The sequence below is a fragment of the Chinchilla lanigera genome, unplaced genomic scaffold (assembly GCF_000276665.1).
Source record: "Chinchilla lanigera isolate Chin_1 unplaced genomic scaffold, ChiLan1.0 scaffold00057, whole genome shotgun sequence".
Lineage (NCBI taxonomy): Eukaryota > Metazoa > Chordata > Mammalia > Rodentia > Chinchillidae > Chinchilla > Chinchilla lanigera.
Window position 1 is genome coordinate 3,818,296 of NW_004955458.1, and position 22,339 is coordinate 3,840,634.

At 47.8% G+C, this 22,339-nt stretch overlaps 2 protein-coding genes across 8 annotated transcripts in view; one reads left to right on the plus strand and one right to left on the minus strand.

Annotated features, from left to right (window-relative positions):
- Rnf41 (ring finger protein 41, E3 ubiquitin protein ligase) overlaps positions 1-14,974 on the minus strand; it is a 33,820-nt gene extending 18,846 nt beyond the window's left edge. The window contains exons 1-3 of one of the 7 annotated variants that reach the window (XM_013520826.1): positions 14,771-14,970; positions 9,926-10,149; positions 9,623-9,805 (exon numbers count right to left, since the gene is read on the minus strand). The gene's annotated coding sequence lies outside the window, so the exon portion shown is untranslated. Of the gene's footprint in view, positions 1-9,622; positions 9,806-9,925; positions 10,150-14,614; positions 14,637-14,686; positions 14,708-14,770 lie in introns of those variants that run through there. The other 6 variants (XM_005397294.2, XM_005397293.2, XM_013520828.1 and 3 more) reach the window with 6 other exon arrangements.
- A 1,935-nt stretch (positions 14,975-16,909) lies between these two features.
- Positions 16,910-18,546, plus strand: Nabp2 (nucleic acid binding protein 2; the record flags this gene model as incomplete). Its single annotated transcript, XM_013520830.1, is given in 5 exon segments — positions 16,910-17,409; positions 17,827-17,965; positions 18,064-18,135; positions 18,313-18,394; positions 18,483-18,546. Coding segments are annotated over 5 exon segments (436 nt in total), but the record flags the coding sequence as incomplete, so codon positions are not given.
- Positions 18,547-22,339: the final 3,793 nt, after the last annotated feature.

Sequence of the window (22,339 nt, forward strand, 5' to 3'; positions counted from 1 at the left end):
TATGTGGTGTTGGAGACCGGATCCAAAATGATCATGTTTTATGTCACCATGTAATAATAATGAAGCTAACATTTCTGGAACTCCAGCATGTGTTTCCCGGTATGTGTCTGATGGGGGCGGGTACCAAAGGCCTTCACACTGAGCCACATCCCCAGCCCTTTCTTAGTTTTTGATTTTGGGATAGTCTCACTTGAGTCCTAAGTTGCCCAGGGTGAGCTCAAACTTGCCATCCTTCTACCTCAAGGGTCTACCACCACACCTGCCTTGTTTTGCTATTTCTTTCCTTTTCCTTTTTCTTTTCTTTTTTTTGTTTTTGACTTCTTGAGACAGGCTTTCCCTGGGTAGCCCAGGCTGGCCTCAAACTCTTGGCCGTCCTCCTGCCTCAGCCTTCCAAAGGCTGGGATTAAGGTGTGTGCCACCATGCCTGGCTTGTTTTGCACTTCTGAGGCATTATTGGGGTATGAGCTCACCTAATTCTTACAATAACTAACTCTATAACACTGATACTATTCTTACTCACTACAGGTGAGCAACAGAGGAATAAAGGTTAGAAAGCTTTTCCAAAATCATACAGCTAAGTAATGATGAAGCCAGATTCAAACCTAGGCAGAGTGGGTTTACAGTCCGAACTTTTTTAAAAATTAATTAACCATTTTACTTGTTTGTTTGTTTTGAGTCACTGGGATTTAACTCAGGGCCTGCGCACTGAGCAACATCTCCTGGTTCTTTTTAAACACTTTATTTTGCCAGGTGTGATGGCGCGTGCTCCTATTACCAGCATTCAGGAGGATGAGGCAGGAGGATGCTTGCAAGTTAGAAGCCAGCCTGGGCTACACAGCGAGACCCTACCCTCCACTTCCCTGCAAAAAACCCAAAAAGAATTATTTTCGGTTCATGCTAAGTTGCTAAATCGCACACACTGGGTTTGAATTTGCCATCCTTCTGACTGAACCTCGCAGAGTGCTGGGGTACAGGTGTGTACACCATACCCAGATGCGTCCTGGATTATACTTTAAATGAGCAAATTGCACTATTACCATTTTCTCTCTTATTCTACAAGGCAATGCAGAAAACAGGCCTAAAGACTGTGCCACGCTTCACTGTACTTTCATGTTATTCATTTTTTTGTTTTGTTTTGTTTTGTTTGAGACAAGGTCTCGCTATGCAGCCCAGGCTGGCCTTGAACTCACAGTGATCCTCCTGGCTCAGCCTCCCAAGTGCTGGGATCACAGGCATGTGCCACCACGCCTGTTCCCATTTTATTTATTTTCACAGTACTTCGAGTGGAACCGAGGGCCTTGCTTATACCAGGCAAGCACTCTACCACTGAGCTACATGCCCAGGTCCTTTCATTTTTAAGGCAGGGTTTTACTGCTTTGCTCAGCCTGGCCACAAACTCAATCCTCTTCCCTCAGCCTCCACAGTAGCTGAAATTACAGGTGTGCAGTACCATGTCCAGCTGTGTGGAATGTACGGTGGCCTCAAACTTACTATGTAGCTCAGGCTGGACTTAAACTCATGGTAACCCTCTTGCCTCAGCCTCCCAGCACCAGGCCCAGTGTCTTTTGTTTATTTTTGTGTGTCTTACTGGGGATTGAACCCTGAGCCTTGTAGACATGCAAGGCATGTACTATATGACTGAACTACATCCAAGTCCTTTTATTTTTTTATTTTTTTTTTGGTTTTTCTCTGGTACCGGGAACCGAACTCATGACCTTGCGCTTGCCAGGCAGGCGCTTTGCCGCTGAGCTAAATCCCCAGCCCCTTATTTTTTATTTTGATATAGACCTCACTAAATTGCCCAAGCAGGTCAAGAACTTGTGATCCTCCTGCCTCAACCTCCCAAGTAGCTGGGATTACAAGGCATGCGCCACCTCACCCAGCTGACACAGTTTTTCCTAAATCTAACCCCTCCCGAGCCAGGTGTGGTGACACATACCTATAATCCCAGCACTGCAGAAACTGAGGCAAGAGGACTGCTGTGACTTCAGGGGCAGCCTGGGCTGCATAATAAATTCAAGCCCAGCCTGAACTACATAGCAAGACCCTGTCTCAAAATAAACAAACAGAAAACAAACCAATTGATCAATCTAACCCCTTTCCACCCTTAGCTGCCTAGAACTTGTGTTTTATTCTCCTTCCTTGATGTACCCTATCTTGTGACCTCAAAAATAAATGGTAATGCCAGGCATGGTGGTGCACACCTGTAATCTCAGCACTCAGGAGGCTGAGGCAGGAGGACTGTTGTGAGTTCGAGACCAGCCTGAGCTACAAAGTGAGCTCAAGGCCAGCCTGAACCACATAGCAAGATCCTGCCTCAAAAAGACAAAAAATAGAATAAAATAAAATAAAATTATAAATAAAGGGTAAAGTATAGTTCAATGGTTAGCACTTGTCTACCATGTGTGAGGCCCAGAGTTCAAGCCCTAGCACCTCAAAGAAAAGAAAAAAAAAAAAGGGTAATTTTCAATTTTTAGTCCGGTTAGAGTACTCCCTTACTCTTTACCCACAAGAAACAAATACTGACAGGGTAATACGCAGCCGTGGAAGCCAGCTCTCTGCCGAGGCTGCCTCGCCTTACCCTTAGGCAGAGACTAAATCTGATAGGCCAGGCTCAGTTGATCTTCCTGCAGATCTGAGACTCCCAACACTGCTCTAGGCTGGCACAAGGGCAGGTTATTATTCCAAGGGGGTGCTTCAGAAGAACTCAGCTATACAGTGATAAAAACAGCCCGGTACTGGCAAAAATAAAAGCAGACATGAAGATCAACGGAACAGATTAGAAGACCCAGAAACAACTCCAGACATACTCAGCCACCTTATCTTTGACAAAGGTGCCAAACACATTCACTGGAAGAAAGACAGCCTCTTTAATAAGTGGTGCTGGAAGAACTGGCTAGGCAAGTGGTGAAGATTAAACTTGGACCCATATCTTTCACTATGCACTGAACTAAATTTGAAATGGATCAAAGATCCAAATCCCTAAACAGAAACATTAAATCTGCTGGAAGACAGAACAGACAGAACTCTTAAAGACATTGGTGTAGACAAAGACTTTATGAATAAAACCCCAGTCGCACAGGAACTATCACAAAGAATCAACAACTGGGATCTCATCTTATTAAAAAGCTTTTGCACAGCGAGAGAAACCACCAACAGAGTGAAGAGACAGCGCACAATGTGGGAAAATGTTTGCCTGCTGTTCCTCAGACGAAGGATTACCACAGAGAACATATAAAGAACTCAAAAATATCAGCCCTCCCAAATTGAAAGACCCGATCCAAAAATAGGCTTCTGAGATGAATATAAACTTCTCAGATAAAGAAATACAAATAGAAAATAAATATATGACAAAATGTTCAACATCACTGGTCTTTCAAGAGATGCATATTAAAGTAACACTGATGGCTGGGCATATAGCTCAGTGGCATATGCGCCTGCCTGGCAAGCACAAGGTCATGAGTTCGATCTCTGGTACTGCAAACAAAACAACAAACACTGAGATGGCATCTCACCCCAGAAAGAATGGCTATCGTCAAGAAATCAACCACCAACAAATGCTGGAGGGGCTGTGGGGAAAAAAGAACCCTATTCCACTGTTGGTGGGAGTGTAGACTGGTGCAATCAACTGTGGAAATCAGGGTGGAGATTCCTAAAAAACTAGGATTGGAGGTCCCATTTGACCCAGCTATTCCCCTCTGGATATCTTCCTAGAAGAATTAAAAACATCAGACCACAGCAATATATGTGCATCCATGTTTTTTTTTTTTGTACCAGGAATCGAACTCAGGACCTTGTGCTTGCCAGGCAGGTGATATGCAACTGAGCTATATCCCCAGCCTCTGCACCCATGTTTTCTTTTGTTGTTTTTTTTTTTTGGTTTTTCTCCAGTACCAGGAACCGAACTCACGACCTTGCGCTTGCCAGGCAGGCCTTTGCCGCTGAGCTAAATCCCCAGCCCCTGCACCCATGTTTATAGCAGCACATGTAATAGCTAGATCTTAGAAACAACCCAAGTGCCCATCAATCAAGAAATGGATAAAAAAGATGTGGTCTTTTTATACAATGGAGTACTATTCAGCCATAAAGAAGGATAAACTGGAGACTTTTATAGGGAAATGGATGTAACTCAAGACCATACTCATACATAAAATAAGCCAGAAGCATATGTATAAACATATGGTCTTCCTAGTGTGAGAAGCTCAAAGAGTAAATAACATCCAAAATGTACAAAAGATATTGTAAAATAGGAAGAAATTGTTCAAAAGGAAACAGAAACTGGGAAGGGGGAAAGGAGAAAAGAAGGGAAAAGCAAAAACATAAAAATTACAAAAATATATAGCCGTGCATGGTGGCGCACGCCTGTAATCCCAGCACTCAGCAGGCTGAGGCAGGAGGATCACTATGAGTTTGAGGTCAGCCCGAACTGCATAGTAGACTTTGTCTCAGAAAGACAAAAACCGGATATACCTCAGCGGTATAAGTGCCTGCCTGGCAAGTGCAATGTCTAGAGTTCTATTTCCAGCACACACACAAAATATATTTGTACATATACGTACATATGTATATATAAAAACACACACACACACACACACACAGTTTGTTGTTTTTGTTTTTTTTTTTTGTCTTTGTGAGACAGGGTCTTGCTATGCAGTTCAGGCTGGCCTTGAGCTCACTTTGTAGCCCAGGCTGGCCTCAAACTCACAACAATCCTCCTGTCTCAGCCTCCCAGGTGCTGGGATTACAGGCGTGCACCACGATGCCGGGCTTACAAGATAGTTAAGATAGTTACTTCTCTCAGTTCATTGAAAAGAAAGGTTTGTGCTAATATTGTTTGGACAATTAAAGTCTGAGTAACTAATTTAAAGATAACAATATACAATGTGTTAACCATTATTACCCTTCTATTATTTTGTTTTGAAACTTTTTTTGTAACTTTTAAAGTAAAAAAATATATATATATTTAAAAGAACTTGGCTGTTTATCATCCTAGGGCAGAAGTTTTATTTTGTTTTTTTGTCTTTTTGAGACAGGATCTTGCTGTGCAGGTCAGGCTGGCCTTGAGCTCACTTTCTAGCCCAGGCTGGTCTCAAACACACTATGATCCTCCTGCCTTAGCCTCGTATAGGCATGCACCACCACGCTCCGTTTCTAGAAGACTTAACAAAACCGAAACCACACAGATCTCAAGAATCACAGCCTGTAACAGGCATGGTTATGCAACCTCTCATCCCAGCACCCTGGGAGGCTAAGGCAGGAAGAGCCCAGTGTGGGCAATTTAGCAAGACCCTGTCTCAAAAAAAAAATTTTGTTTTGTTGTTTTGTTTGGTTGGTTCTTGTTTGGTTTTTTGAGATAGGGTCTTGCTTTGTAGTATAGGCTGGCCGTGAACTCATGGCAATCCTCCTGCCTCAGCTTTCCCAATGCTGGGATTACAAGCATGTGCCACCACACTTGGCTCAAAGTAATTCTTTAAAATTTATTTTAAAGAAATGTATTTAAAGTTTTAAAATTTATTCGAGGTTTTTATTAGCACATATCTGCAATACCTAATTCAAAATAATTTTTTTTAAAGTGGTAGGATACCAGGCATGGCGCACACCTGTAATCCCAGCACTTGGGAGGCTGAGGCAGGAGGACTGCTGTAAGTTTGAGCCCAGCTTGGGCTATATAGTGAGTTTAAGGCCAGCCTGAATGACTAGCAGAGCAAGACCCTGTCTCAAAAGAAAAGAGGGCGGTGGTGGTTGGGTGTAGCTCAGTGCAAAGGCCTTGGGTCAATCTCCAGTTCTGGAAAAAGAAGTCCCACAATCCCAGCCAATGAGCACAGTGGAAGGACAGTTTCCCAGATATTCTAGTGAAGATACAAAAAGCCCTTGGGGGCTGGGGATTTAGCTCAGCGGCAAAAGCGCCTGCCTGGCAAGCGCAAGGTCGTGAGTTCGGTTCCTGGTACCGGAGAAAAACCAAAAAAAAAAAAAAAAAAAAGCCCTTGGAAGGGTTCGTCAAGCTGGGGAGTTGAACGGAAACAGGGAAATAGCACGAAGGGGTCCCAAGCTCCCTGACTTACACATCCCTAGTCTGTTTCAGGCCAGGGTCATCCCAGGTAGCGGTTACTTCCTCGATGCTATTCTAGGTCTCCCTCTCTCCACTCCTGGCCTGCTTTATTCTAAGAGTCCAGAGCATTAGCAGACCCCTTCCTGTGCCCTTCTAATTCATTGTTGTGGTCAAAACAGACGTTACTGTAGACAGTCATGCTCACCTACTTGGACTTTCTTGAGCCTATATCCACAAAGACGTGAACTACGCTCACACATACACACACACACACACACACACACAGTAACATCAGAGAAGCTACTCTAACTCGTGATTTATATTGTTGGGTAAGTGCACTTGCTGCCACTAATACCTGGCAAAAACATAAGAGCACAAGTGAGGTATAAGTGATGTAGTCTCCCTTCTCCCTGCAGTTAATAAAGGTGCAGGCCAGGCGTGGTGGAGCATACCTGTAACTCCAGCACTCTGGAGGCTAAGGCAGGAAGACTGCAGGAGTTCAAAGCCAGCCTGGGCCACATAGGGAGACCTTGTCTCAAAAAAACAAAACAAAGCAAAACAAGACAAGACAAAACAAAACCACAAGCTGGGCATGGTGGTGCACGCTTGTAATCCCAGTACTTGGGAGGCTGAGGCAGAAGGATCGTTGCGAGTTTGAGATCAGCGTGGGCTACAGAGTCACTTCAAGGTCAGCGTGAACTGCAGACAGTCTCAAAAAGACAAAAAAAAAAAAACCCAACAACAACAAACAACAAAGGTGCAGAGGGCTGAGGATTCTCCAGTCTCAGTTACTACAAATAATCAGACTTATAGGCAAAGGGCCCCTTAACCAGTCCAGTCTAAGGAAACAGATGACTCCTAGGAATTTCAATCTAGATAAGACCTGAGACAGACAGCTTGTAATCTCAGCATCAGGAGGCTTGGGGCAGGAAGATGACAAGTTCAAGTACCACTAGGCAATTTGGTGACCTGGGGGTGGGGATGTAGCTCAGTGCAAAGGCCCTGAGTTCAATTTCCATATGCAAACAAACAACTCTTTGGAACACTTATTCTATTTGATGGAATGACGTGTAGATTGACTACAGAACAGAAAATAAAGCCAGTTAAGGGTTGGGGATAAAGCTCAGTGATAGATACTCATAACTGAGACAAACCAGATGCACGTGTGTAAACATCGTACAGCGGGGGCAACACACTTTCTGGGCCCCTTTCTGTCCTTCCCAGACAGAAGTTTTTTTTTTTCTCTCAATAAATTCTTCCCACTCTTAAAAAACAAAATAAATCATATTGTCTCCCTCGTGTGAGAATCTGAAAGAGTAAATAAGATCCAAAATGTACAACAGATACTGTAAAATGGGAAGAAACTTCAAAAGGAAAGAGAGCCGGGCGTGGTGGTGCATGCTTGTAATCCCAGCACTCAGGAGGCTGAGGCAGGAGGATCCTTGCGAGTTCGAGGCCAGCCTGGGCTACAAAGTGAGCTAAAGGCCAGCCTGAACTGCATAGGGAGACCCTGTTTCAAAGAGGAAAAAAAAAAAAAAAAAAGGAAAGAGAAATCAGGATGGGAGATAGTTATACTACTAACTTCTCTTAGCTCATTGAAAAGTTTGTGCTAATACTGTTTGAACAATTAAATGCTCATATCTTGTACTCTGAGTAACTAAAGATAACAGTACACAATGTAGTAACCATTGTGACCCTCCTAGTATCTTGTTTTGAAATTTTGTTTCATTTCTTTTTCCTCTTAAAAAAAAAAAAGCTCAGTGGTAGAGAGCTTGCCTAGCAGGCCTAAGACTGGGTTCCATTTAAGCACCATAGAAAAAAGAAAACAGGGCCAGGGATGCAGCTCAGCAGCACAGCACCTGCCTGGCAAGTGCAAGGTCCTGAGTTCGATTCCCAGTACAAAAAAAAAAAAAAAAGAAAGAAAAAACAAAAAAGCCAATTAAGTTCCTTAAACCTGGCCAGGTATGGTAGTATATATGTAACTGTAGTCTCAGCCTTTGGGAGGCTGAGGCAAGAGGGTCATTCTAGCCCAGAAGCTAGAGATTGAACTGGGCAACACAGAGAGACCACTCTTCTCCCCACCCACACCAAGAAAGTCAGAAACCCAAATCTGAGTCCTAGCTCCAGCTCCAGCGCTCACCGAAGGTGTCAGGCAGGTTACCCAGGCTCGCTCTGGGCCCATGACATGATGCGCCCTCACTGTTAGTCCTAAGGTGCTCTATAAGTACGCGGATTCCAAAATTGCGATCAGAGAAAACAGGTAAATTAGGGGACACGGTAGTTGTTACAAATGGGGCGTTGGCTTTACCACCAATCAACCTTGCTCTCTTTAGGCAGCTCCTGACTTTTTAGGTGAAAGGAAAATATCTTCTATTTTTTTCTTTTTTTTTTTTCTCCATTGTTTTGAGATCTCCTATTTTAGCAGCAGAACCCTTAGACCAAAACCACTTCCTCTGTTAGAAACTCAGAACCTCTGAAGTTTTATTTAATTCTAGAATGCTATGATGCACGCCATACTTATTCCAGATGATTTGCAAGTTAGGCTTCTTTAGTACATTTTAATCAATTCAATCCACAAAAGACCCAGAGGGCATACAGTTCTTCGAGAACCCCCAAGCCGGGCACGACGGCACCCACCTGTAACCCAGGCACTGAGGCACTGAGGCAGGAAGACTGCAAGTTGGAGCCCAACCTGAGTGATTCAGTGAGACCCTGTCTCAAAATGAAGGAAAGGGCTGGTGATGTAGCTCAGGGGAAAGGCCGTGGGTCCAACACTCAGTACTCAGAAAAAGAAAAAGAAACAGAAAAAGATCTTCTGCAAAGCCTAAGGCAGGTCTGCCAGTCCTGAAAGCCTAGCAGTGACTGCCCCCTTGGTTACCAGCACTGAGAATATTTGTGTGGTTAGTTACCCCAAACCTCGCCTTCTTCCCACACAGACAAACTTCTTGCCGGTAGAGACATGTAGAAGAGAAACATAACCCTTATCCTCAGTCTAAGGCAAAGGGATAAGTCCAGAGAGAATGCAGGATAAAAAACTTGAAAAGAGATAAAGCTAGCTGGGCATGGTGGCGCACGCCTGTCATCCCAGCACTTGGGAGGCTGAAGCAGGAGGATCAAGGCCAGCCTGGGCTACACAATGAGTTCAAGACCACTTTAAACTATATTGTGAGACCCTATCGCAAAAAGAAAACACAAAAAAAAGACATAAAACTAAGTAATTATCAGCAAGTTAACAATTCATATGAGACACACATATGCAAAAAAGAACAAGCGAGGTCTGGCGTGGTGGAGCACGCCTACAATACCAGCACTCGGGAGGCTGAGGCAGGAGGATCGTTGCGAGTTCAAGGCCAGCCTGGGCTACAGAGTGAGCTCAAGGCCAGCCTGAACTGCACAGCGAGACCCTGTCTCAAAAACACAAAAAAAAAAAAAAAAAGAACAAGAGAATGTGAGTCAATCGCAGAGAGCTTTCTGCGGGAAAGTTTTACAAATCTGGTTTTCAAGGGCAGCAGGACCCCCAACTGGCGGAGAAAAGACACACAGCCTGGAGCCATATTCCAGACCAAAGCTTACCTTCCAAGCGCTGGGGGGCGGTTCCCTGTTCACAAGGCTCCGAGCCCCAGAATCCTCCACTCGGTCCCACTCAGGCGCTCACTGCAGAAACCCATCTTGCCGGCTACGCTCCGACTTCGTCGTCCTCCCTAGTGACAAGTTCCATCGCCAAGGCAGGGCTGTGCTGTCACAATCAGGTGCGCGCTATTAATAGGGACACAGAGAGAAAGGTGAGTCAGGCGCCACCTCCGCTGAGCAGTGAGATGGGAAGGACTTGGATCTGGCCGGGGGCCAGCAGGATGAGGCAACTCCTCCCGGGCTTACAGCTTTCAGGGCTAGCACGCAGGACCTTTCTCAAAGAGGCAGACTGCTGGCGAAGGGATCGCACTCATGGGCCAGGAGATTCAGACACAGCTGGAGGCCAGGCATGGTGGGCTCAAGCCTGTAGTCCCAGCACTCTGGAGCCGAGGCAGGAGAAGCACCATGATTTCAAGGTCAGGTTGGCTATAGACTGAATTCAAGGCCAGCCTGCACTGCACAGCGAGACCCTGTCTCAAATTAACAAGAACACAGATGGGAGGGAGAAGAAAAGGACAAAATTGAGTAAAAAAGCTGTTGGGATATTTTTTTTTAATTCATTTTGTTGGGCCAGGGATAGCTCAGCTACATGGTTCCTGCGTAGCAAGTGCAGTGCTGAGTTCAATTTCTTTTTTTTTTTTTTTTGGCTTTTTTCTGGTACCGGAAATCGAACTCACAACTTCGTGCTTGCCAGGCAGGTACTGTGCTGCTAAGCTAATCCCCAGCCCCTTGAGTTCGATTTCTGATACCAAAAAAATTCGTTTTGTTTTTTTTTTGACACAGGGTCTCACTATGTAGTCCAGGCTGGCTTTGGACTCACTATGTAGCTGAAGCTAGCCTTGAATTCACATCAATCCTCCTGCCTCAGCCTCCCTAATGCTAGGAATGCAGGTGTGGGCCACCACACTGGGCTGAAAAAAACATAACTTTTATTTGTACAAATTACTAAAGTAATGTAAATCATTCCAAGTCCACAGCTACACAACACACAGATTAATAATAACTTACACTTACAGAATGATACTTTAATGTTTCCAAAGTGCTTTCACATAAACTGTTTCATGTAAAAAGAATTCCAGTTGTATACTCCAACAGAAAATACCTTTGTTTTTGGTTTTTGGGGTTTTTTTTTTTTAATCTTTCTGAGACAGGGTCTCCCTATGCAGTTCAGGCTGGACTTGAGCGCACTGCCCAGGCTGGTCTTAAACTTGCAAGGATCCTCCTGCCTCAGCCTCCTGAGTGCTAGGATTACAGGCGTGTGCCACCATGCCTGGCTTTTTTTGGTTTTTTTTTGAGAGATAAGGTCTCACTCTGTAGTTCAGGCTTGCCTTGAACTCACAATGTAGCACAGGCTGGCCTCAAATTCAAGGTGATCCTCCTGCCTCAGCCTCCCAAGTGCTGGGGTTACAGGTGTGCACCACCACACTCAGTGAAAATATTAGTTCACATGGAGATGCTCAAGAATGTTGTCATAGATACAATTCTACTTCCCAAGTCAGGAAATATTCTTGAGGGGATGAGGCTTTAAAAAAAATGAAAGCTGGGTGTGGTGGCGCATGCTTATAATCCTAGCTGTCGCGAGGCTGAGGCAGGAGGATCATTTCAAGTTGGAGACAAGCCTACAAAATGAACTCAAGGCCAGTCTGACCTGCATAGTGAGACCCTGTCTCAAAAAGACAAAAAAAAAAAAAAAAAAAAAGAGCCAATGAGGAAGTGATTCCTGGGCGGACAACCTCCAAGGCTACAGACCAGTGAGCTTGGGCTGACTGGATTCTCATCGCTACAGGGCTGCAACCAAGCGGAAGAAGAGAGGGCCTAGGACGAAGGGTGCTGTGGGAGCTCCAACCACACACAGGAGAACAGCAGCTGTTCTCCCTCCCCACCAGGACAGGCTCATCAGCCGTTTCAGAGCTGTGTTAGGACAATAACGATGATCTCTATACGTAATGCAAAGACCACTTTACCTCCTGAGTCTGCACATATGCTCATTAATGTACCATGTCCACCAGACCCTGTTTGTTTAGAATGTATTTTTATACTAATAAAGGGGACGAGTGGCAGGCACATTTTCTCTTCCCTGTGGTCCAATGGGGGCAGTGAGGGGGTGATGTTGTCTCCCCAGTAGTATTTCCTTTCCTATCCATGATACAGAAAAGGATGTAATGCCTTGTGCTATTGGACAACACCCCCCTTTTCCAACACCCTGGTACATGCACCTGTACCTAAAGAAATGCTTTTACGGGCCGGGGATATAGCTCAGTGGTACAAGCGCCTGCCTGATAAACGCAAGGTCTGGAGTTCAAATCCTGATACCTATCCCCCACAAAAAAAAACGAAGAAAATAAGTGCTTTTAGGAATCATTGCTCTTGGCTATGCTCATCTCCTTCTAATGACAAGTTTCAGTCTCAGAAAACAAACAGCTGCCCACGCTGGGAAAACCAATCCCACTTTCACGGCCCCTTGGCCAAAACAAAACAGTTTTTCAACTGAGCCAAAGAACAGAAGTCAGAGACTTGGGTTCTAGTCCTACTTCTTCTTTTCTTTTTTTTGGTACCAGGAATTGAATCGAACTCACGAGCTCACTCTTGCCAGGCAGGTGCTGTGCAGCTGAACTATATGCCCAGCCCTCTAGTCCTAGTTCTACTACCAACCAACTGGACAACTGGAAGCAAGCCATCTAGCATGGGGGCACACAACTGTGATCCCAGCACTTTTGGAGTCTGAGGCAGGGAGATCACAAGTTTGAGCCTAGCCCAGGCAACTGAGCAATTTAGCAAGATCTTGTTTCAAAATTTAAAATAAATTAAATTAAATAGGGAAATAAGACTTTCTGGGGATGGGCAGAGAATCTGAGGCTAGAAGAAGACAAATAGGAAGGGCGGTGCATACAGGCCTGTAATTCCAGCCTGTAATCCTAGCACTCAGGAGGCTGAGGCAGAAGGATCACCAAGTTCTAGGCCAACCTGGGCCACATGATGACTTCAAGGCCAGCCTGAATTGCATAGTAAGTCCCTGTCTCAAGAAAAAAAAAAAGGGGAGGGGATAAAAAGGATCAACAGGGGCTGAGGATTTAGCTCAGCAGCACAGCACCTGCCTGGCAAGTGCAAGGTCGTGAGTTCAATTCCTGGTACCAGAAAAACAAACAAACAAAAAGGATCAACATGTGATATATGTATGTACCAATACTCCATGATGAATATATTCATTATGTAACACAAATATATACTAATAAAGACGTTTAAATAAAAACAAGCAAGCCATGTAACCCTGTGTAGTTGTTAGTTTCTTTAGCTGTCAAGTAGAGAAAATGATACTTGCTTTATCTTTTTTTTTTTTTTTTGGTACCAGGAATTGAACTCAAGACCTTGCGCTTCCCAGCCAGGTGCTTGTGCCACTGAGCTATATCCCCATTCCTGCTTTGCTTTATCTATCTTATTTATTGTCCGGCAAGCCGAAGGAGATAATGTAAGGGGCCAGGGATATAGCTCAGCAGCACAGCACCTGCCTGATAGGCACAAGGTCCTGAGTTCGAGTCCCCAGTACCAAAAAAAAACAAAAGAAAAAAAAGAAACAAAGGAGATAATGTAAAAGCATACTCAATACTGTTGTCTTCTGGTAAAATATTACTTTTAGCAACAGACTAGCAAAATTCTGTAAATTTAGAAGACTAGAGGAAATTTTTTATATCTTTACTAATTTTAAGGTATCACTCTAACTACATATACATATGAAATGCACAGGCTGATGTTCTGATTACCAAAACATCCACTGACTACACCAGTAAGTAACACACTCACCAGCTCCCATCTGTGTGTACGCACGGTGAGGATGTGTGACCTACTCCGCAACAACTAAACAATACAATGTTAACTAACCACCACGCTCACGCAGTCCTCAGCACTTATCCATCTTATAACTGAAAGTCTGTAATCTCGGAACAACATTCCCCATTTCCTTCACCCTCGAACTCCCGACAACAGAGGAAATGTTTGAAAAAGCTTGTTCCTTCTTTTCAATTACTGGAAACCGGGCCGGGCCACAAGGACGACTGGACACAGGGCAGTAGCACTCTTTTTTGCTGTTGTTGTTGGTTTTTTGTCTTTTTGAGACAGAGTCTCGCTATGCAGTTCAGCCTGGCTTTGAGCTCACTTTCTAGCCCAGGCTGGTCTCGAACTCCCAACGATCCTCCTGCCTCAGCCTCCCGAGTGCTGGGATTATAGGCGTGCGCCACCATGCCCGGCTGGCAGTAGCACTCTTGCATGATCCCAGCCCAACCATCGCTGCTCGGGGGAAGGCCAGCAGCCAGCAATACCATCAGCTTCTTATTGTCACATGCTGCATAGGGAGGATTAAGACTATCACCGACCAGGATCCAGGAGCAGTGGCCTCAGAAGAGCCACGTTTGCTTACAGGTGAAACAAAGTCAGCTTCTTCGTGGGAAAGGTGACTGCCGACCCCCCAGACCAAACGCTCTCACCCCTCTCGCCTTTCGGGCTCTTTCTCCGCCCTCTCCCCACCCCCGACTCCCCAGCGTCCGGGTTTGGAGCACGCTTTCCCGTGCCTGCAGCGTGCGGGCGCACCGCGCCGGGCTGTAACCCAAGGGCAAGGACGTAAAGAATGTGAGATCCCTTCGCGGAGCGGTGGGAGGGGAGCAGGAGCCGGGAACGCAGGGGAGAGAATGACAAGGCTGCCAGAGACAAGGCACGGGAGAGCAGCCAAGTTATGGAGCTTGGAGGGCGGAGGTTCAGGTTCCCCGGAATGTTCCCTGCCTCCCCGCCAGGCCCGTCACTCACGGCCCATTTAAACAGCGCGCTGCCCTCCCACGCCCGCTTCCCCGGGGCCTCCCGCGGCGCAGGCCCCCTCCGGCACTTCGCGAGGCCCCCCACCGCCGGGGACGCTCCGCGACATCCGGGCCTCGAGGGCGCCCTTCTCACCTCCCAACTCTTCCCCAGCGCTGCTGCCTTACTCCATTTTTCATCTTTACTCCACCCCTTCTCCGAACCCACCAGCGCTAACCCGCGCCCCGATCCCCCGGGACCTCAGCCCCGCAGCCTCGGTTAGGTGGAAGCTCGCGCAGCCGCAGTACGCACCGCCCCGGACGCTATCTGGACTCTCCCGTACCCCGATCGGGTTGGAGCTGAGGCCGCAGCGGCCACCGAACAGCCCCGAGGCCGAGCCCCAGCCTTTCCCGGGAAGGGAAGGGGAAGGGGGAAGGAGGGGTAAGAAGGATCCAACCACTCCTCGCCGTGTCGGACAGATCCCTTGCCCCGCCCACCGCTGCTACGCAACCCGGCGGAAGCCCGTCACCGCGCCCGCCTCTTCCAAGCGCCGCTGGACCAGAGGCTCGGGCTGCGGCGGGCCGGGCCTGCGCTGCGCACCGGAAGTCCGCGGCCGCAGCCTGGACGCGATAGCCGTCTGGGAGGAACGACTCTATGTTCTTCGCGGCGTGAACGTGCGGGGCGAGCCTGGCGTTGACCTCTCGGGAAAGCGATTCCTCTGCGCTTTGAAGGGGCACGTGTGTCTTGTGTCCCAGAGCTGGTGCGGAGCGGTGCGAGATCGTCCCCGGGCAGCTAACCTGCGCTGTGACCTGCCATCCTCCCTGCCCCTCTCGGTTGCCAGAACCTCCCGACCCTGTGACTCACGGTCGCGAGAATGGATCCCGAAGTTAACGCGGAGGCGGCGGGGTGGGGAGCTGGGCAGTGTCTCACCCCAAAGCTAGGTGCCTCGTGGATTGGCCGCCTGTCTCCCAGCCACACTAATGCCGTGTCCGCTGTGACTTTTCAAACGGTGGCAGAGTCCCTGAAACACCTAAGTGGAGAGCAGGGAGAGAAACGCCCCGGTTTGATTTTCTGAGGTGGCAGCGTCGTGGTTGGGGATGTGGGCGGGAGAGAGAACCTGGGTTGGGGAAGTCCTGATGGAGCCTAAAGCGCTCTGTGCGAAGGTACGGGATTAAGCAAGCCAAGGCATTGCAATTACATGACCTCTTAGGCTGAGCTGGTATTAAATAGTATCTGTTACGGATATTCACTAAGCAAATTGTAATGCACATTAGCATATCTTTATGTAATTGGTTTATATATAATAGTACGGAGCTAGCTACCTTTTGTTGACGATCTGCCAGGGCCCCAAGGCAACTAAATGTTCCGGTCCTTCTTTTGTCCTCTGAGACCTAGTGAGATAAGGGCAGTGGAGCAGGTGTCTTACGAACTGAGAGGGACGAAGAAGTGCCCTTCCTGTCCCGCGCTCCATTCATCCAGAGGGGGTCGAGCCGGGCGTGGTGGCTCATGCCTGTAATCCCAGCACTCCGGAGGCTGAGGCAGGAGGATCGCTGCGAGTTCCAGACCAGCCAGGGCTATAAAGTGAGCTCAAGGCCAGCCTGAACTGCATAGCGAGACCTTATCTCAAAACAAACAAACAAACAAACAAACAAAAAAACCCCACAAAACATACTTTATATAAAAAGCAACGCCTAGGACGCAGCAGGCACTTATAAACATCAGTTTTCTCCTCTTTATTGCTGACCCTGGGTCTTCATCTTTAATGCATTACTCCGTTCGGTCAGGGCTTATGGGACAAGTGGCAGTCACGCCAGACACAGACCACAGGCAGACTCGACCCCCATTGTCACTATGCAGCCCCGACTGGCCTCAGACTCGTGGCAGTCCCCGTCCCCCAGCCTCCCACGGGCTGAGGTTACAGCCGTGCGCCATCACGGTCTATTTAACTTAAGTTTTCATCTGTAAAGTCTTTAAGGATCGTCAGGAAGAAAGCGAAGTGCTGAGCCGGGGCCCGACTTGTTCTCTAGAGGCCGAAGTCCTTGGTCCTTCCCCCGTGTCACTTACTGCTTGGAGAGAAAACCACAGCCTAAGTGCCTTCTCCTAGGCCTGTAAAGAAAAGTTGGGGCCGGAGGCGCCCCCTAGCGGTCCATCTCTCCCATTGGGAAGCCAACCGTGTCCCTGGCTCCTTTAAATACCCGAAAGCCGCCCTTTCGCGGCTCGTGAATCTCCGAGTCCGATTGGCTGAGCGGAAGGCCGGCGGCGGGACGCGGCGCGCGCCGGGATGATCCTGATTGGTTGGAAGAGATCACGAGGGAAACTTGCGGCGAACGTCCGCGCTCCGGGGTTCCACCGGTCGGCATCCGGTGGCGGCAGGGCCTGTGGCTCCCCCTGCGGGCGGCTCAGCGGCGTGCACAGTCCGGCGGGCTGACGGGGTGGGTGGTGCGGGGTGGGCGGTGGGGGGTGGGGGATGGATCGAGCCTCGGGTCGTTCGGATGGGGGTTCGGATGGGGGTTCGGATGGGGGTTCGGGAAGGCCTGGCGGGTAAGATTCCACGCCTTGGCTCTGCACCGGACCCTCCACCCCTGGCTGCGTCGGCTCCCTACTTAGGAGCGAGAGCCCGAAAGAGCATCCCGACAGGGGGCCTTCCAGCCCCGAAGCATCTCGTCCGGAGACCCCCAGTGCTAACCTTGAAGTTCGAGGCCCCCGGGGGAGTTCGCTTCTAACCTTCTGTAAGGCTAAAGGGGCCGAGGCTGCCCGGTCCTAGCTTGGTTTGGTAGGTAGGCCTTGGGGAGTGGAGCATGGGGCAGAGCGCCCGGCGTTCAGCCTTCATCCCCTGTTCCCCCTGCCAGTGGGGTGCCGACGCGCGGGCAGCATGACTACGGAAACCTTCGTGAAGGACATCAAGCCGGGGCTGAAGAATCTGAACCTCATCTTCATTGTGCTGGAGACAGGTGACTGCCGGGGCGCGCGTTCCCGCGGCGTGCTGTGCAGGGCGGGTCCGGAGGGGGAGAATACTTTTTTCTGCGTTCTTAACTTGCTCCCGAGATGGCAGGGTGTGCCCCAGGACACTGCTTGCTCCCGGCCTCTCTTAGACCCCGGCACCCGGACTTGCGGCCGGGCAGGGCATAAACAGAACTCGCCAGGAGGGCGCCTCCAGTGCCACGCGGGCCCCTTTCCACTCGGGACCCTCTCCATGGTGCTGGCCCCTCCACTATGGCCGCGCCTCAACCCCCGTCTGTGCCCCACGGGCTGGGCGGGCATACAGCTTTCACCTGACCCCACGGATGGATTCCCAGATCTCAGGTTCTGGCTGCCACCACCCCCATTTGTCTGGCCATCTTCCCACCCCATTCACCTGTTCTCCCCAGGTCGAGTGACCAAGACAAAGGACGGGCACGAGGTTCGGACCTGCAAAGTGGCCGACAAAACTGGCAGCATCAATATCTCTGTCTGGGACGACGTGGGCAACCTGATCCAGCCCGGGGATATCATCCGACTCACCAAAGGGTCAGGCGGCCGGTGATTCCGGCAACCGTCCGGAGGGGCGGGAGGGGAGTTTCCATAACCCTCCCGAGGACTCTGAATCTTGCTTTCTGGCCCTCCAGGTATGCGTCAGTGTTCAAAGGTTGTCTGACTCTGTACACTGGCCGTGGGGGCGATCTGCAGAAGATTGGAGAGTAAGTGCCGGCTTAAGGGCTGTGATGAAGCAGTCGCACCCGAAGGGGAGAAAGTTAAGGCTTGGGAGGAGGAAGCCTCTGAGCCTGCAGCCCACGCCCTAAATCTGGACTTTCCTGAGGCCTTTAGCACTGGCCTAGCGGTGGGTTCCAGGCTTTGGCTATTTTCTTCCTCTGCAGATTCTGTATGGTTTATTCTGAGGTTCCTAACTTCAGTGAGCCCAACCCGGAGTACAGCACCCAGCAGGCACCCAGCAAAGCTGTGAGTTTCCTCCTCTGATTGTGGGGAGGGGGATCAAGTCAAGAAGCATGGCGGTGAGCGCGGTCTAAGCGTGTACCTGTGCTTTCAGGTGCAGAACGACAACAGCCCTACAGCCGCCCAGGCTGCCCCCGGACCCCCTGCAGTCTCTCCAGGTAAATCTGTTCCCACCCATTCCTTGGTCTCTGTGCTTTCCCTCCTGTCCCCGGCTTGGAAAGCTACATTTCCCTCGGGTTTTTTTCAATCCTTTCTTTTCTCAGTATATCCCCTTGTGTCCAGTTCTTCTCTCTGTGACCTCATTTTTTGTGCCTTTTGTAAGTTCTGCAGGAAAAGATGTTTTGGGGGGAGTTTTTGTTGTTTTGGGGTTTATTTTTGAGACAGGGTCTCGCTATGCAGTTCAGGCTGGCCTTGAGCTCCCTTTGTAACCCAGGCTGGTCTTGAACTCACAACAGATCCTCCTGCCTCAGCCTCCTGAGTGCTGGGATTACAGGCATGTGCCACCACACCCGGCGCAGGCTGGCCTTGAACTCACTATGTAGCCCAGGCTGGCCTTGAACTTGTGTTGATCCTCCTGCCTCAGCCTCCCAGGTACTGGGACTGCAGGTGTGTGCCACCACGCTTGGCATGGTGAAAAGATCTGGAAACTTGTTTCAGTCATTGACAGAGCTCCAGTCCACTTCTGTCACTATTGCTCATGTCAGAAAAGAGAACAGTTTCTCTCCATATGGCAAATGAGTATTATGGCTAAGTAGGCTTACACGCACCTGAAGAATAATTGTGTCAATTCCTGATAAAATAAAAATGGGATGGAATGCAGATGTAGCTCAGTGTGAAGGCCCTGGGTTTATATACCAGCACGGCAAAAAATTAATTTTTAGAAAAGTGAATTCCTTGTACCTTTGTAAATTCCTTATAGCAAATCTCACTGGATATTAAATGGATAGATCGGTATAAATATACAGGGTCACACATCCCTTGATGGAAAGACATTCTGAGAAATGTGGCATTGGGTGATTGCTTCACGGTGTGAATATCACAGAGTACTCACAGCCTTAGATGGTGAAGCCTGCTGCATGCCCATGCTATGCTGTAGCCTATTTTTATTTTTTAATTAGTACATGTTTGTGATGCATAGTGGAGAACTGGGATGTGTACATATCATATTATAATCTTTACTCTCCTTCTGTCCCCTCGCTTTCATCTCCCCATCCCTAGGTCTACTTCCCCTTCATTTCCACTCCACAATGTGCCTTCCTCCCTGTTTCTTATCCTTTAAAGACAAACAAACAGGGGCTGGGGATTTAGCTCAGCAGCACAGCGCCTGCCTGGCAAGCGCGAGGTCGTGAGTTCAAGTCCCGGTACCAGAAGAAAACAAAAAAAAGAAAGAACTTTTTTGTTAAAAACCAAGATACAGCACTCAGGAGGCTGAGGCAAGAGGATCATTGCGAGGAGTTCAAGACCAGCCTGGGCTACAAAGTGAGCTCAAGGCCAGCCTGAACTGCATAGTGAGACCCTGTCTCAAAAAGACAAAAAATAAAAAAAGTAAGATATAGCCAAGGCTTGTAATCCCAACACTGAAAGAGATTAAGGTAGGAGGATCACAGGTTTGAAGCCAGCCTGGGCAACTTGAAAACTTAGCAAGATTCTGCCTCAAAATAAAGTGTGAAAAAGGGCTAAGGATATACCTCGGTGTGACGGCCCTGGGTTCAATCTCCAGTACAAAAGTAAAAGAAAAAAAACAAAGCCTAAGACACGCTTACAGGCTTAGGAGCGTCTGTGCCACTGTCTTCTGTCTCCGCATCTTGTCCCACTGGAAGGCCTTGGGACAGTAACGCGCAGGGAGACGCTCTCAGGTAACAGTGTCCTTTTCTAGAATATCTCCTGAAGGACCTGCCTGGGCCTGTTTATGGTTAACTTTTTCTTTTATAAGTAGAAAGGGCCAAGGATGTAGCTCAGCAGCATAGGCGCCTGCCTAGCAAGCCTGAGGTCATGAGTTCGATTCCCGGTACCAAAAAAAAAGTAGAAAGAGTACATTCTGAAACAATGAAAAGCATAACCCACTAACAGTCATTTATTGTCAAGTATTATGTACTGTGCATAAGTATATGTGCTATACTTTTATGCCACTGGCAGCTCAGTAGGTTTACACTGGCAGCACAACAAACATGTTGGGGGCCCGGGAAATAGCTCAGTGGCATAAGTGCCTGCCTGGCAAAAGCAGGGTCCTGAGTTCTATTCCCAGTACAAAAAAAGAAAAAAAACATGTTAATGATGCATCGTGCTGCATTACCATGGCCATGGTGTCACTAGGTGGGAATTTTTCAGCTTCATTATAACCTTATAGAACCATTGTTATATACGTGGTCCATTGCTGACTGAAATTTTATGCCATGCATGAGTGTGTACACCTTCTATTATTTCTTTTCTTTTCCCTTTGGTACCAGGAATCGAACTCAGGACCCCGCCATGGCCAGGCAGTCACTGTGCTGCTGAGCTATACCCCCTGCCTGTTTTTTCTGACTCTGTAGAGAACCCTGATAATATAATCACAAACTAACAACATTTTATTCCACCACAAAAATTAGCATCTGTATTTGCAAAAGAAAGTATGTCTCTGGAGACTAAGGGTGTAGCTCATTGGGAAGGCCCTGGGTTCAGTCCCAGACCCAAAAAACAAAAAAAGAAAAAGAAAAGAAATATAACTATGATATATTTTTAGGTATCTGTGACTCCATCATTTACAATTTCTGGGGGAAGGGCACTGGGGACTGAAGTCAGGGCTTTTCACACTTGCCCTTCTAAAAGTTTTTTAAAGGGGCTGGGGATTCAGCTCAGTGGCATAGCACCTGCCTGGCAAGCACGAGGTTGTGAGTTCAATCCCTGGTACCGGAAAAAAGCCAAAAAAAGTTTTTCAAAATTTTTAATTAATTAATTGTTTTATAGTACTGGGAACCAAACCCAGGCCTTTGACACTGAGCTATCTCTCCAGCCTTTCTTTATTTTGAGACTCGGTCTCACTAAGTGACTAAGTTCTCCAGGCTGGGCTCAAACTTACAATCCTCCTGCCGCAACAAAAATATTTTTAATAATGTAAACCTAAACCTGTTTGCCCTGAAAATTCATTTGCCACCTGTTTATTCATTTTGTCATCTGCGAACAGATAGAAAAATTTTTTTTCTCTTCTTGTTTTATTTGTTTGTTTTGAGAGAGGATCTCACTATTGCTCAGCTAGAAAAAGTTTAATAAAAAACATGGATACCATAAAAACTTAACATTGACTTCTGCACATTCAGCATTTTCTGTGAATTGAGAAAAATAAAACAAGCGGGGCGTGGTGGTGCACACCTAACATTCCAGCACTTGGGAGGCTGAGGCAGGAGGATTACTATGAGTTCAAGGCCAGCCTGGGCTACATTGTGAATTTAAGGCCAGCCTCATGTGCATAGTGAGACCCTATGGACATCATAAAGACCAAAAAAGAAAAAAATAAGACATTATTCTGCAGTTCAGGCTGCTGATATCTTATCTGGGCAAGTGCAAGGTCCTGAGTTCGATTCCTGGTACAAAAGAAAAAAAACAACAGCCAAGAATACAGCTCAGTGGCACAAGTGCCTGGCTGATACCTTAATCTGGTCAAGCAGCAAGGTCCAGCAGGGACACGGTTTGCACTAACCAACAAACTGTACACCTTGTAGAGTTTGTGGTTCCCTATGTTTGTGAGGGGCAGGGCTCTGCCTTCATTTAACAAGCATTTATGAAGCACCTACTAGGTGCCAACAAATAAACCACAGCACCTGCCTTTAGGGGCTTATAGTCTACACCGGAGACTGATGCACAGATAATGATTGTAATATACTGTTAGGCACGGTGATAGTGACGTGCACAGTTACAGGAGCTCAGAGAAGTCACCTCACACACCGGGTTACAGTCTAGCCCTGAAACTATGCA